General features: G+C 39.7%; 1 protein-coding gene across 3 annotated transcripts in view; it reads left to right on the forward strand.

The window, feature by feature from the left end:
• Window positions 1-17,025, forward strand: part of LOC104997073 (chromosome unknown open reading frame, human C3orf67) — a 262,189-nt gene that overhangs the window by 192,474 nt on the left and 52,690 nt on the right. For all 3 annotated transcript variants that reach the window (XM_010851543.1, XM_010851545.1, XM_010851544.1), the window contains one exon: window positions 7,936-7,997. In XM_010851543.1, coding sequence (XP_010849845.1) covers window positions 7,936-7,997 — 62 coding nt within the window. The remainder of the gene's footprint in view (window positions 1-7,935; window positions 7,998-17,025) is intronic.

Below are 17,025 nucleotides of genomic sequence, written 5' to 3' on the forward strand. Positions count from 1 at the left end.
TTAAAGCTCAACATTCAGAAAACTAAGATCATGGCATCTGGTCCCATCACTTCATGGCAAATAAATGGAGAAACAGTGGAAACAGTGGCAGACTTTACTTTTGGGGACTCCAAAATCACTGCAGATGGTGACTGCAGCCATGAAATTAAAAGACGCTTGCTCCTTGGAAGGAAAGTTGCGACCAACCTAGAGAGCATATTCAAAAGCAGAGACATTACTTTGTCAACAAAGGTCTGTCTAGTCAAGGCTATGATTTTTCCAGTGGTCATGTATGGATGTGAGAGTTGGACAGGAAAGCTGAGTGCCAAAGAATTAATGCTTTTGAACTGTGGTGTTGGAGAAGACTCTTGAGAGTCCCTTGGACTGCAAGGAGATCCAACCAGTCCATCCTAAAGGAGATCAGTCCTGAGTGTTCATCAGAAGGACTGATGTTGAAGCTGAAACTCTAATACTTTGGCCACCTGATGCGAAAAGCTGACTCATTTGAAAAGACCCTGATGCTGGGAGAGTGAAGGTGAGAGAAGGGGATGACAGAGGATGAGATGGTTGGATGGCATCACTGACTTAATGGACATGAGTTTGAGTAAACTCCAGGCGTTGGTGATGGACAGGGAGGCCTGGTGTGCTACGGTCCATGGGGTCACAAAGAGTTGGACATGACTGAGCAACTGAACTGAACTGAAAAGTCTTGAGATACTCACCATATTGGAGATAAACAGCTCACTGTAAGAGAGTGATAACAAGATATCATTATTATGATAAAAAGAGAATGATAATAAGATAAAGAGAGGAGGGAACACGTGCGAGGGAATAATTAATTCTACTTGTTGGTTTCAGGGATGTTTTCACAGAGAAGGCTGCAGGTAAGCCAGGGCTCGAGAATGAGTGTAAGCTCATCACATAAAGAGAGGAGAAAAGGAATTCCAGGTTCTGAAAAGGAGCAGAACCAATTGTCTCCTTTAACAAGATTACCTCCTCTTAGTGCCTTTTTTTCTCCATCACCTCAAACAGGACTTGAAATGAATTTTTGCTTCCCTCATAATCACTGCCCACCCCTGACCCAACAACACTGCTGCTTACTCCAGCTACACTGCAGCTCACACATCATGGCCCTGCCTTTTGTCCACATTCTGTTAGCGATGCCATTACCCATAACTTCTTCTCTGCCTGGAGACCCTCCTTCCCTCTTCTATACCTTGAACACTCCTGTGTTTGAAGGCCCAACTCAAATGTCCCATCTTCATGAAACCCTTTCTCCTGCATAGAATTATTTTCTTTCTTCTCTGGCTCCCAATATCTTTGGTGATAGCACTTACCACATCAGGTAACCACTGTCATCAGCATCCCTCGAGCCTGGTTGTGAGCTCCTTGAAGGCAGGACTGTGCCGAGCACAGGGCCTAGCATGAGGTCACACTCAGTCAGCACTGGTTGTTAGTTGTTTGGTTGAGTAAATCAGTCAATAATATTAAAAGATTCCTTTTTTACTCTAAAGGTAGTTTTATCAAAATTCCAAAATAAACATCAGCTGTACTTTGCATAAATAAGTCCTGAATGATGCTGGTAGTATTTTACATTCAAGATTTAATAAATGGATATTAAATACACACAAAAAGGAAAAATCTCCCTCTAAAGAAGATTTAGGCAGGTCACATTCAGTTTGGCATCTTTACTTAATGATTTCATACACATTGCAGTCAAACCAGGAAGCCTACAGAGAGTAAAACAAGTCTTTAGTAAAGTCTGTTGTGTTTACTGCAAGCTTTGGCTTCTCAGCTTTCCTCAGCATCTGTGCAGTTCAGAGTAATATGTACTATTTAAAAAGTGTTTAGATATAATAAGTTAATCGTTTAAAAGTGTAATTAAATGTAACCATATTTCTCATAGCAAATTGGCTTTTTTAGGCATCTCTTGCTAAATAAATCAAACCTACTGAGAAATCCATTGGCATTTGACAGACAAATTTTTCAAAGTTTCTAACTTAGAACCAAATTCAATTAAAACAATACTTTTCAACTTCTGTGGAAACCAGGCTGCAAGTAATCAATTTTGGAGGGTTCTGTTAGGAGTAGCCCTCGTGAGATTTATTGAAAAACTGGGCTCTAGGCAGCCTTTGGAAGAGAGCTAGGAATTAGTTATAATGGATTCTTAAGTGAATTTTATTTTGGTGAAGGATTTTGATTGATAGGAGCATAAAGCTATGTCTTGAGGAGTGTGTGTGTGTCTGTGTGTGTATGTATATGTGGTATACGGTTCCTTTTCAGGAAGAGGAATAGCTGTTAATGGAAAAAGTGACATCCAAAATAATTTAGACTCTGTCAGCCAACCTGGTCTCAAATCCCAGCTCTGCCTTTTGCTAGCATGATCACCTATAAACTGGGAATAGTAGAGGCCCTTCATTGTGTGGGCATGGTGGGAACTGATTGTGTACTCGGAGTGTGTGTGCTTAGTGCCTCACATAATGAGCTGACACTAACTATAATTTGCTGCTCCCCCAAAGATGCTCTCCTCAAAGGACCACTTGAGTGATCAGAAAAGATTCCTAGGATATTTTCTCTTTTTGTGACCACTGAAGGCTGTAAGGGTGGGCTGAGGTTCTAGTGTGCCTGTTTTGATGTGAGCTTAGCATTCAGACTGACCCCTCAGAGCTTGACTTAACTCATTGTTCCAGTGTTTTGTTATTTCTCTGTCCCGCCTCTAATCTAAATTGAAGAAAAGCATGCCTCATGTGATACTTTGTAAGCAGATGCCTCAAAGCCATTGTTCCTCTAAGTTATTTCCCGTGACCTAATATCAAGCACATAAGTCTCCTCAGCTTGTTTAAAAAAAAAAATCTTCGCATGCATCCATCAACGTGGCATACTGCAGAGCATAATATTTGGAGAAAAACGAGGCAAAACGCACTTAATAAAATTGCAAGCATATGGTGAAGTTCTCAGACAAGTTATTTATGGTCTTGATTAACCTTGCAACATTTTTTTGCCATTTTCATAGTTTTAACATAACAACAGAAAAATATTTCCTTTACCTTTTAACATGACAGGATTATCTTATCTCCTGTTCTTTAATTTAGCCTTCACTTCTCTCCCTTACCCCAAAACGTCTAGCAGCTTGATCATGGAAAAGCAGAGCTTCTTGTGCTCGGTGGCAGTTCATTTCATCTGTGGTGTTTTCCCGACTCTAGTGCATAGCAACAGCGCCACCCAGAGGACAAGGTCCCAAGTTTCTAGGATCTGTTCCATTCCTTGGCTCATAAACGTGTCAGTGTTTTACATGATGGTTGCTGGCTGCTATGTGTACAATGTGTAATATACTAGCATTTCAGGCTCTTTCTAGTTAATAGGTCTTATTTTTTTCTGATCTACAGATTCATTAACTTCTTAGCTCTCTTTGGGTATAATGAGTTTTCTTTTAATCTTCCTGAACTAAAAACAGTAAGTGGTTGATTGTGCTAAGCTGCAGATAAATCAGATGAGCAAGCTGTTCTTTATACCGCTATAGAAATGATATACGAAAACTAATATTGAAGTCAGTGTAATATCTGTGCTGTCAGGAGAAAATATTAAAACGTGCGAGTTGTTCTGTGTTTAATGACTATGAAAGTCACCTCATGAAATAAACTTTTCTCATTCTTAGAGGATTGTCTGTTTTATCTTATGTTGTCCCAAATTTAGCAATGTGGCAAAACATTTCCTTTGATTTTAAATATATAGTTACATGTCATAAGAATGAAATCAAATGAATTTAATTTATGGTAAGGAGATAGTCCTACATATATCAAATACATGTATTTCAGGACCACTTTTTCTTCCTGCCATTAACTGAACTGAGTTTGTCATATTTGTTTTGCAAAACTTATTTACTGATTTAAGTGAACCTCTGAGCTAGATTAAGCCCTGCAGCTTACTGATTAAGAGGGAGAATGAGGAATGAGATTGGATGGGTTCAAATTATGGCCCCACTATTTCCTGACTGGCATGACCTTAGGTTAACACTCCTTTCTTCCAAATGATCACTCCACGCTCTGGAGAACAGAAATGCTTACAGAGTCCTATTCCTCCCCCTTTAGATGCAGTTGTTAATCCTATGTCATAGAATTGTGAAAAATTGAAAAAAATGAAAAAGTGAAGTAACTCAGTTGTGTCCCACTCTTTGCGACCCCACGGACTGTAGCCTACCAGACTCCTCCGTCCATGGGATCTTCCAGGTAAGACTACTGGAGTGGGTTGCCATTTCCTTCTCCAGGAGATCTTCCCAACCCAGGGATTGAACCCAGGTCTCCTGCATTGTAGGCAGATGCTTTACGTTCTGAGCCACCAGGGAAGTCCAACAAGGATTTAACACAGAGTAGGTGCTCAATAAATATCGGTTACTACTATTATTATTGCTGTCTTGGTTATTTGTAGGGCTTCCCCTGTGGCTCAGCTGGTAAAGAATCCGCAAGCAAGGCGGGAGACCAGGGTTCCATCCCTGGGTTAGGAAGATCCCCTGGAGAAGGGAAAGGCTACCCTCTCCAGTATTCTGGCCTGGAGAATTCCATGGACTGGTCATTTATAGGTGTTCATTATTATTCCTGTGCTGCTTATTGCTGAATTCCAAAATAAAAAAAAAAGATCTTATTTTTTTAACTGGTGCTTTCATGGAATGTTCCCTACCTAGAAGTAGTCGAAAATGATTTACTGCTGCACATGTACAGAAACATATCTATTCCATTTGTGGATGGGGATGTTTGGCTTCAGACAGTTCATCTGTTACCCTGCCTCCACCCCCATCATGTTCAGAGAGCTGTTAGAAACAATTAGGCCATTCTGATGTGTGCCAGGAAAACAAAAAGACATTATTGAAGTGAAAGCTCTGCCTTTAGAAAGCATTAAAAACAAAGTCATGGCAACTGGAATATCTTAAAGAGTTTTTTAGCTGCGTCATTGCCATAATCCATTCCTGTCCCTGAACGTGATTATGAAATTAGAAGACATGTACATAGAGGGAACTGAGGCCACCCAATTCTGTATTGTACCCCCCTGAAAGCAAGACTTGGATCCTTCCCCAACAGAGTCATTAGCAGTTGGGGTTTATGTCAGTTTTAACAGTTGCATGTATGAGTCAGAATGCTTTACCATGATATGCTATTATTAAATTTAAATTAGCTATTGAATAAAACATTTGCAGGTAAAAACTTCGTTTTCAATAGTAAAAATTAAGTTAAAGAATTGGGTATTCAGACCTGGTTCCACCACCTTGCAGTTATTTTTAACTGGATTTTTAAAATTTACCTTTCTGTCTATTCATGTCAGTAGTCCTTATTACTTCAAAAAGTTTACACTGATTATTTCTCTGTTTTCTTACACTTTAAAAATCACTGAATGTGAATCTTTTCTGTTAGTATATTTTTTTTTACTCCTTGTATCATTGTGTCTGCTTTATAGAAACATGAGCAAACATGGAAGGGCAGTCTGTATCGTCTAAGTGAGAACTCAGTCACAAACCAAATAGTGTTCTGTAACCATTTCTATTCTCCAGAGAGTGGAGTGAGTCATTTGGAAGAAGGGAGTTCCTGCCATTAACTGAACTGAGTTTGTCATATTTGTTTTGCAAAACTTATTTACTGATTTAAGTGAACCTCTGAGCTAGATTAAGCCCTGCAACTTACTGATTAAGAGGGAAAATGAGGAATGAGATTGGATGGGTTCAAATTCTGGCCCCACTAGGGGCCAGAATGTAGGGACAGTATAAATGTAGGGACAGTATAAAATAGAATTAACAGCATAAAATTAGGAAAATGGAAATTTGTCTGAATAGCAGAACTGTGATACTTAGAGAGTTATTTAAATTCTTCAAAAAGTAAATAGGTGGAGATCCATTCAGTAGAGGCCTGAGTACAGCTGAAATTCTGGATGAATACTAATGAATATATTACTGGGAGTATTTCTACACCACTGTGAGTTGGTCTAGAGAACCTGTTAGGCCCTTTGCTTACTAATTCCTTTTTTGCTGTGAAATAATAAAGCCTAAATCATAGTACTAAATTTTACTTGCAGAATGCTGGAAGTCTTATTTCTCCAGTGAGATCAAATATGTCTTATGATATGTTTTTCCTTCTACTGTTCTCCCAGCTGTTTTTCTTATTACTGAAATGGTGATGTATTGATATTGGTTCAATTACCAAAGTATCTGAGCACATTTAAATTCATGGTGCATCACAGATAGGCTAACTGACTGTGATTATCAGACAGGGTGTTTGATTTAAAGAAACATTTCCAAGAGATTATTTATAGAGAAAGACGGTTTAAAGAATTCCCATCACCCATGTCATTAATATTTTAGGACCCATTAAATTAAGGAATATATGGAAAATAAGGAATATGTGCCTTTTACCTACAGGCATCATTGCCACGCTGTTTTCTTCAGCTGGGGTCAACACTGTGGGGCCACATTATGGCTGAGAAAATCTTAACATCAACCCCATTAAGTAAGGAAAAAACAGAAGTCCTTCAAATGCAATTCAAAAATGTATACCAAATTCCAAATTGTAATGAAATGAGAATGTTGTGTTTTTTTAATTTTATTTTATTTTTAAATTTTACATAATTGTATTAGTTTTGCCAAATATCAAAATGAATCCACCACAGGTATACATGTGTTCCCCATCCTGAACCCTCCTCCCTCCTCCCTCCCCATACCATCCCTCTGGGTCGTCCCAGTGCACTAGCCCCAAGCATCCAGTATCGTGCATCGAACCTGGACTGGCAACTCGTTTCTTACATGATATTTTACATGTTTCAATGTCATTCTCCCAAATCTTCCCACCCTCTCCCTCTCCCACAGAGTCCATAAGACTGTTCTATACATCAGTGTCTCTTTTGCTGTCTCGTACACAGGGTTATTGTTACCATCTTTCTAAGTTCCATATATATGCGTTAGTATACTGTATTTATGTTTTTCCTTCTGGCTTACTTCACTCTGTATAATAGGCTCCAGTTTCATCCACCCCATTAGAACTGATTCAAATGTATTTTTTTTAATGGCTGAGTAATACTCCATTGTGTATATGTACCACAGCTTTCTTTGGTTTTCATATTAGAATTACATGGTTGCTAACCACATAAAAGAAATACTTTGAGGAGATGTTCAAAAAGAATTCTATCAGATATAATGGAATTTTCTCCCTTTATAGAACAAAGGAAAAACATCGAGTTGCTTTGGAGGCAAGTGTTTAAGGCTTACATGAAATGTAGTTGTTTAGCGATGTTTTGAAAAAGGTAGTAACTTAAAGATTTCTTATGGAGGAGAAAATTCTGATTTCATATTTTTGTTGAGTATTGGTATCAGTCAGTTCTTTCAGTTCTGTGATTAATGCTTGAGGTTCTATTATGCTAGGGGAAACTGACTGCCTTGACCTACGATTTATATGTGCAGTTCCAAAAATGAAAGTAGCCATTGTCCTTGCAAATTTAGTAACATTGGGATATAAATATATGTATATGCTGTATCTAATAATGAAAATAGATATTATCCTTGCAAATTTAATAACATTGAGATATAAATATATGTATATTCCATATCTCTGAGTCTCCAGTCTATTGCTGATATTTGCTCTGCAGCATTAGTTCCAGGAGACATTTGGTTTTTTTACACTGTTAACAAAGGAGCAACCTTTGTTAGCAGTGTAAAAACTCCACAAAGAGGAGAATTCCACACATGAACTTTAATTACACCATAGATGCTGTCTAATCCAGTGACTGGCCATTAAAATAACCTCTGCTTTCCCTCATATACCACTTTGTTACTTCCTGGATCTCCCAAACAACCTTCAACTCTTCATAAAATAAACCTTCTTGCAGGTTGTTTCTCAGGAAAAAAATTAAAGTAGTGAGAGTGCATGATACATAAAGAGCATTATGCTGATTAGTGTCTCAGAAATGTTTTGTCTTTTACAGCCTGTCAACCAGGGCCGTCACTATCAGAAAGAAATGAACCCACCTTCTCCTTCTAACCCCCGGTAAGAATCATTAATAAGCTAAATTTATTTTTTTTTTTAATTTAAATTTATTTATCTTAATTGGAGGCTAATTACTTTACAGTATTGTATTGGTTTTGCCATACATCAACATGAATCCACCATGGGTGATTATTTAGGGATTGACTGTCCATTTTTCTTGGTTTCTTAAAATTGTTTTCCAAACTTCTGAAGAGCTTGCAAAGTTGGCTTTTGTTAGAAGTTTAGTTTAGTCTACTCTTCTTAATCAAACTATGTTGTCATGGCTAATAGTATAACTAGATTTATATGGCACTTCTGCCTTTTACTAGCTGGGGGACTTTGAGAAAGTCCTTTAAGTCAAAGTAATTCAGGCATAATAATTACCTCAGTTGTATTTTGAGAATATATGAAAAATCCTTAGCACATTTCCTGGCAACATAACAAACTCTCTTTAAGTGTTCATTTACTCAGTATTATTCTATTTGCATGGATATTTCATCTTAATAGGTACTTGATGTTCAGTGCATTTTAGACAGAAATCTTTGTATCACCTGATGCTTTTACGTTCATCAAGATAGCTTATATGAGTTCAAATGGCTGTTCTCTTTTTCATAATTTCAAAGTTCATAATCTCAAAATAATTTCATTATTTCAAAAATGTCATTGATACAAGTCATTTGTCAATATAGAAGAACCTTATTTTATTAGGCTCATTAGAGATAAGTGTATCTAAATTCAAGTTTTGAAATATATGTAATATTATATGGGTTTTTAAAAATAATTAAATAAACTATTGACAGTTTACCCATATAATTCAATATCACTTTATTACTGTTTATTAAATACTAGGAATTTACTGAAAACCACCCTCAGCATCTTAGTTATTACAGTATAACTCATTATCTAAATGCTTCTCATTATCAAGCTCTCTCATCTGAGTGAAACAGACAGGAAGGATTTGTTAAATAAGAATACAGGGCTGTACCCTGGAAGCCAATGGCAGCCAGGCCTCAGGAGGGATCTGTATAGGGAACTAGAAAGCAGAGAGGCAGGTAGGCAGTATCCTACACCCCATCTCTGTTTACTTCTTCCTATCTGCTCCATTCTTCCAAGCACCAGCTTTCTTTACTTCTCAGTCACATATGGCTATCTTGAGTTTACATATTACAGTTCAGAATAATGCTGAGGCTGACAGTCTATGCCTGAATTGCAGTTCCTCCTTTCCTGGAGAAAGAATATGGTTGGCCTAGCTTGGGCCAAGTATTCACTTCTGGTCCAATCAGCAATGAAGAACCAACCAACCAAGCCATGTCAAACTAACATGGCTACCAGAAAACCATCTACATGTTTTACAGGACTTTTAATGGAGCCCAGAATGTTCATAAGTATTCTTTATTAGTAATCTCTTCTAAGTGTTTCTGGTTGTCTATATACTCAATCTGTCTTTCTTGCATGTTACCTAGTAGGCAGAATTGTCACTATCATAAATAGATATAATAAGGAGTTGAAAATTGAGACTGTAATTTCAGTGTATATAGAAGGATGTTTATTCTTCAGAATAGTTCTCTCTTGATATGTGAATATGTCTTTCCTAATTTGCAGCTCATCTAGATTTGACCAATAGACTATCTCTATATGAATAAACTTTCAAGATAGCTGGAAGTCTAAGTGAAGTCGCTCAGTAGTGTCCAACTCTTTGCAACCCCGTGGACGGTAGCCTACTAGGCTTTGTGGTCCATGGGATTTTCCAAGCAAGAATACTGGAGTGGGCTGCCATTTCCTTCTCCAGGGGATCTTTCCAACGCAGGGATCGAACCCTGGTCTCCTGCATTGCAGACAGACGCTTTACCATCTGAGGCACTAGGGAAGCCCTAACTTTGGTCCAAATTATAATAGAACTTGTAAGCTGAGTAAATGAACATGATAGAAAGTTATGTTAGAAAGTGGAGCATTTTGTTTCAGTGAAAGGAAAACAGGGGCTTAGTTTTCATCCTACCTCTGCTACTAACCCAGTGTATAATCTCAGGCGAGCCTCTCAACCTGTTCAGACCTCATCTGATAACAAGAACACCCTCATGTGTAAAGGAAAGGATTTCAGTTACAAATTATCTGGGGTTACTTCCAGATTTATGAGTCTGTGACTTTGATGGGACTCATTATAGACTTTCCATATGAAAACCAGTTTTACTATTAAAGGGAACAGTGCCCTGTATAGGAAACATACTTCATAATGTTGAATATATTAATTAATGTTTAGGTGTGGTAGTGTATGATTTTAAATATCTCTTTTAAAATTTGATTCCCAAAAATAGAATATAAGAAAATTCACCAACTAAACAGACAGCATATTTCATTTAACCAATTAAATGTTTGTTCATTTAGGAAAAATTAATTACACTTTTGCATAATAAAACTAAAAGTCAAATTTCAAAGCAAAAAATCAAATGCCACCAATCCCATTTTCCAGCAGGTTATTCACCAGTCCTAGAAAATTATATAGCTGTTCAGAAAGCCTACAGATTACATGGCTTAATTCTTTGCTCATAAATGAATCCAGTAGCTTGGAGAATTGGCAAAAAGGCATTATTGGGCCATAAATAAAGAAGATGATAAAATTATGAGGTCAGCATGCTGCTGCTGCTAAGTCGCATCAGTCGTGTCCGACTCTGTGCAACTGCATAGACAGCAGCCCACCAGGCTCCCCCGTCATTTCCTTCTCCAGTGCATGAAAGTGAAAAGTGAAAGTGAAGTTGCTCAGTAGTGTCTGACTCTTTGCGAACCCATGGACTGCAGCCCACCAGGCTCCTCCATCCATGGGATTTTCCAGGCAAGAGTACTGGAGTGGGTTGCCATTGCCTTCTCCGAAGCAATGATTCTTAAGATTCATCTTTATTATATTCCTTATAAGTATCCCATGCTTTAAACCCTAAAACACCGAACTTTAAAGTTAAAATTTAAAGTTAAAAGATACTGATAATGACTACTGAAAAACTAAGAAATGGAAAGATAAGTCTCTGAGTCTGCCCCCTTAGATACACAAGCATGTAGCTTGAATCTTGAAAGCTTGGTATGCAGAGGCTCTGAACAATACGTGAGAAGCAGGTAGGCCCTTCACTTCCTGAATTAAGTGCTGTTGTGATCAAAATAATGCAAACATAGTGGGGATGGGGAACGTGTGTCTGTGCAGGTCCACCAAAAGAAGCATGTGATGGTGCCCTTTGGGAGGTAAAATGGCCACATTAGTTTCAGTGAAATATCTGCAACTACTCCAGAGACTTAACATCATATGTACTCATACCCACATGAGTCAACTTTCAGTTAGCTTTACTAATGTAACAGAATAACCAATATCCCTAAAGTCTTTTATTTACTTTTTATCCTGGAAAGACTTTTATTTCTGTACCATATTTACCTTCTTAGTTTTATGTGTTGATGAGTAAAATTAAAGATAGTATGCAGTCCACAAATCAGACAAATTTGTGTTTTGAAAAGTAATCTCTAGGGTTAAAATGGCTAAAACACTGCATATATTCATATATTGGTTTCCTCTAAATAAAGCGTTCACTTGCACTCATAGGGCAGTGCTTGACATTGGATGCTGTGGGATAAAATGGTAATCCTTTCCTGAAACGTTTACAGTCTAGGGACTGAAATACACATGGTTCACCTCATCTCTTTGTGTGTTTAGATTTGCAGAAGTCACTCTCCCTTGCTTTGGTAGGCGTGAGGGGAGTGATATTTTCCATTATTTTTGCCTAACATACCAATTGATACTTAGCATCTCAGTTGCTGGGGCCCTTGCCTCCTTTGTTCACCCACACTGTCTCTTGGGGCACTGACAGCCTGTTATGACAAGATGCAGAAATGGCTAACATAATCTAATACAATTTACAGGAGTGTTGGGTAGGAGGAAACAATTTCACAGTTCATTCATATTGAGAAATGTTTCCTAGCATGTAAACTTACATCCTGCCATACTGAGCAAAATGGATGCTGTTCACAGTCTTCAGTCATTTATTTTAAAATGCCATCTATTGGTTTGTAGGGTTTAGAGCTGTCCCTCAGGCACATCTATTTATGTGTTTATGTAGATTCTTCAGAACAACTCGAGATATTTTTGTTCAGGGACGGGTTTTATAAAGTAAGCTGTGATTACATTCTGGTTGTCTGTTCATATGGATGGAGTCAATAACCAGTGTTTCGTTTCAAATGATGATCACATTTGCTGTTTTTACAAGTCATAAGAAAATTAAAGAGGAGGGAAGGTAGTCAAAGGCTCTGTAAGGTCTCAGATGTTTATAGAAATAAACAATATGGAAAATAATTCTAGACTGCGCAAATAGTCATGAATGGCATGGTTTTCTTTCTAAAGTGTTTGCTTTATGATTTAGCATTTATCCATAGTTTTCAAAATGTCATTGCAGATTGTGTTAGGGCTTGAATCCCTTGCAGCCTTGCCACATGTTTGTGTGATATGAATGTACTTATAACTATAATTATCTGATAAATCCCTGCAGACTTTGACAGATGATTAATAACTGCTGACCTCAGTTCATGCTGGCTCAGCTGGCCTGACTGAGGCAAGCTGGCCTGGCACTGTAACCTACAGGCGCTGCTCTGGGCTGACCACAATGGCTTCATTTTTCTTTTCTCTCCAATTGTCGGGACTCCGCCTGGTGAGCTTCTCTTCTCGTGCTTAAGGTTTTTTCCCCCCACCAACACAAGAGAGAGAAAATGTATAATCAATAAATAAAATTAAATACAGAACTTGAATGTCATGTTTCTCTTTAAATGATTAAGTTTGAATCATTTTAAAACAAGTCATATTGGAATATTCCTCCTTAGACCAAAGCACCACAGAGGATTTCCTGATTAACTGTGCACACAGTTTCTCTAAATGTAATGTCATTGCTTTTTTCTTACTATCTGTATTTTGGCATTAAATCTTTTTTGCTTTATTTTGGTTTTATCACCACAATATTTTATTATGAAAAAAATGACATGTACAGCAAATTTTACAGGTAGCAGTCATATGTCCTCACCTAGAGCCTACAATTAGTATTTTACTGAAATTTTTAATCACCTATCTACTCTTATGTCCATCCACCAATCCACATAAGTTTTGATCCATTTCAAATAAAGTATAGATACCAGGACATTCTTTCAAGCATTTCTGTAGTTTAGTGAAGTCAGACAGACCCAAATTTGAAAGCACTTGACTTCTGTCAACTTAAATTTTCTTATCTCTACATCAATGACATTGAGTGTTTGTTTACTCTTTCATAAATTACTTTATGAAATACTCAGATAATGCTTTCTGTGTGCAACTCAAAAATGTTGTCTTACTTCATCCCAGCAACAATCCAATGAGGTGAATTGTTATTAACCCCACTGTACAGATGCGGTTTCAAGAAGTTAATGAGCTCACTGAAAGTCACCCTGTCAACAAATGTCATTGCTGAGAGCTGATTTCAGACTCCTTGACTTTGGTATCTACACTTTTAGCCACTACACTATGCTGCCTCCCACAGCACATACTTTAGCATTAAATCTTAATGATTTGTTTGTAAAACCAAAGGCATCGTTTTTACTTTCATCATTTCTCTCGATAGGTTTACCTAGGAAAAGCTATCAATATTAGTGCCCCTCATTTCATAATCCCCTTCCCACAAATTCACACCTGCTTCTTTCAAGGGGGTGACTCTCCATACTGGGGGTCCCTTGGTGGCTCAGATTCTGGTAAAGACTCTGCCTGCATTGCAGGAGACCAGGTTCAATCCCTGAGTCAGGAAGATCTCCTGGAGAAGGAAATGGCTCCCCACTCCAGTATTCTTGGCTGAGAAGTCCCTTGGACAGAGGAGCCTGGAGGGCTACAGTCCATGGGGTTGCAAAGAGACATGATTAAGCTACTAACACTTTCACTTTCACTCTGCATACTCTGAACCCTGGATCTGAGTTCAGCTCCTTGACTGAGGAGCCGTCGCGGTGTTCCCTGATGCCGTGGGGATGGGGTGGTGCCTCTCCTCCCTGTGGTGCTCAGCACAGCCTGACGGGGTAAGGGCTCCATCACAATGTACACTGAGGGAGGGAACAGAGAGGCATGCCCAGATGCCATGAAGAGATGAAATTCTGCATCCTGAATGTTAGCCAGTTACGTTTCAAATATTTTCCCTCATCCTTACAAGAGTTGCCCACTTCCCTTTCTGCAAATAGAAGGACAGTGGCATTGCTTTATTTACTCTCAGGATAAAATTGGGTTTTTGTGAAAGGCTCTTGTTTGGACAAAGTTTAATTTTCATGCATGTTCCACTCCCTGCCAACCTGGAGAGCCATAGACAGTGATAACCATTAGAATGGCCCTAATCTTTAATATATAAAGTATATATAAAGTATTATTTATACTGTATCTTTAATAGTAGTTTCCAATACCTTCTATATTCTAATGACTTTCAAAATTATATGTCCAATCCTGCCTCGCCTCTGAATTCCAGACTCATCTGTCCAAGCTGCCAATTTGACAGATGTCCAATCCACTGAGATCTCTAATGCGTACCTCAAATCCATTGCAAAACATAACTTTGTTTTCTTTACCTCTGCACATCTGTTCTTTCTTCACTTTTCTCCATCTCAAAAATGCCACCTTCATCCCCCTTTTACTCAAGCCAGAAACCAAGAGCAATACCTGGTTTCTCTCTCTAACCCCATGTTCAGCCTCAGCAAGTAGTACTGGTACTGCCTCCAATCATAGTATATGCCAGATGTAGCCACTGCCCTCTTGTTACTGCTACAGTTGTTGCCCAGATAGCCGTCATCTCTCACCTGGACAAACTCTCACCTGGACAGATACCATTGCTTCCTACCTGCTTTCTCTGCTCCTTTGGCCCCTTTGTTTCACTCAGCAACCAGTGTGGTGCTGCTACCCCTAAAATGGACTGAAGCTTCCCCCAATGTAAAACTTCCCGAAGGTGTCCCTTTGCTTTTTGGGTCGGGTCGTCTCCTTCTCCTGAATGCCCGTCACTCACGCTGTGTTTCCTGCCATCATGTACCTTGACTCAAATGCCACAGTCCTGCCTCTTTCTCTCAGATACTCCAGACTTGGTTTCACCATAAGAGCTTTGCATGAGATGGCCTCTGCACCTGGTGTTCCCTAGCCTAGAAGGGCCATAGCCTCTTCCTGTCATTCAGGTCTCCATCTAAGTTTCAACTCCTCAGAGGCCCCCTTTCTAAACACCTAACCCAAAGTAGCCCCAGGAAGCCTCATTACAGTCTGTTTTTGTTTTCACTATAGTACATTTCACTACCTGATACCACTTACTTACTTGTTGCTTATTGCACACAGACACACACACATTCACGCCCCTCGAGAATATGCTAGAATGTAAACTACATGAGCATAGGGCCTATATCTTTCTTGCTCACTGTATCCCTAGCTCTTGAAACAGTGCCAAGCACAGAGGAGACTCTTAGGAATTGCTGAATTCACTGAATCTCACCTCACAGAAATGACTTCCCCCCCCATCTCTCTACACTAGCTACATCACTGAACACTTAACTGCTAGCTGGAACCCAGGAGCACCTATATACTTTTCTCTCCTGAAGGAGTCTGAAGTTACTTGTAACAAATGAAATCTCTCTCATGAATTTTTTTAAAATTTATTTATTTTTAATTGAGGGATAATTGCTTTACAATATTGTGTTGGTTTCTGCTATGTATCAACATGAATCAACCATAGGTAGACATATGCCCCCTCCCTCTTGATCATGAGTTGTTTTAAATGATCCCTTAGGAGAAGGCAATGGCACCCCACTCCAGTACTCTTGCCTGGAAAATCCCATGGACGGAGGAGCCTGGTAGGCTGCAGTCCATGGGGTCGCTAGGAGTCGGACACAACTGAGCGACTTCACTTTCACTTTCCACTTTCATGCATCGGAGAAGGAAATGGCAACCCACTCCAGTGTTCTTGCCTGGAGAATCCCAGGGACGGCGGAGCCTGGTGGGCTGCCGTCCATGGGGTTGCACAGAGTCAGACACGACTGAAGTGACTTAGCAGCAGCAGCCCATCTTATAGAGAGTGCCAGTGGCTAGAAACCTGCTTGGGTTGGCACTTCTGTAGAATGTGTGTTTAAAGCTTCACCAATGAACAGAATCTGGATAGGCAAATGGAAAAGAAGGGGAAAAAAATATACGTATATATGGCGGGGGCGGTTGGGGGACAAATCTGAGCCTGTGGTGCAGGTACACTATTAACTTAAGTGACTCCCTACCCCTCATGCTTCTGGAGGGGTCTTTGGTTCACTGGTCTAACCTTCACAGCAGACTTTAAAAACACCTGTACAGAGAGACTTAGCTGGGCCCCTTTCCTCCTCGGTCTACAGCAATGGCCAGGCTCAGAATGGTGTCTCTAGCCCTACCCCAGTGAAGACCTGAGCCAAAGGCACCCTCGGTAACAAATGGAATCACTGGGGAATCATCCTGTGTCTCCCCGCTGACCACTCTGAAGCTAGAACCATGCCCTACTCAATTGTAGGGCCACCATTCCCCTTGTGTTTCAGAGGGCCGAGCATTTCACCAGCAGGGCTGGACAGGCGTTCCCTGTCCCGTCACTTTTCCTTCCTCCTCTGCTCTTTTCATTTGGCCTGCCCAGCCTACTTTCAGGCCTGGTTTGGTCATTTATTCTACCAGAGCCTGTTAACTCGAGTGCATACCTGCTCAAATCACCCTGCTCCAGGCCCTAACTGGCTGTCACCCCAGAGGACTGGGCACCACCCCTGCCACTGGACCCATATTTCTTTTTCTTCACTCTCTCCACTTGTCCTTTGTAGCCCTGCCTTCCTGGGCACCCACCAGTCCTCCTTCAGCTTCTCAGTTGAGATGCCTGCGTGCTCTCTGACCACGTCTCTCGGGCTGCTGCTGCTGCTGCTGCTAAGTTGCTTTAGTTGTGTCCAACTCTGTGGGACCCCATAGACAGCAGCCCACCAAGGCTCCCCCGTCCCTGGGATTCTCCAGGCAAGAACACTGGAGTGGGTTGCCATTTCCTTCTCCAATGCA

Source organism: Bison bison, unplaced genomic scaffold (genome assembly GCF_000754665.1).
Source record: "Bison bison bison isolate TAMUID 2011002044 unplaced genomic scaffold, Bison_UMD1.0 scf7180017864304, whole genome shotgun sequence".
Taxonomy (NCBI): domain Eukaryota; kingdom Metazoa; phylum Chordata; class Mammalia; order Artiodactyla; family Bovidae; genus Bison; species Bison bison.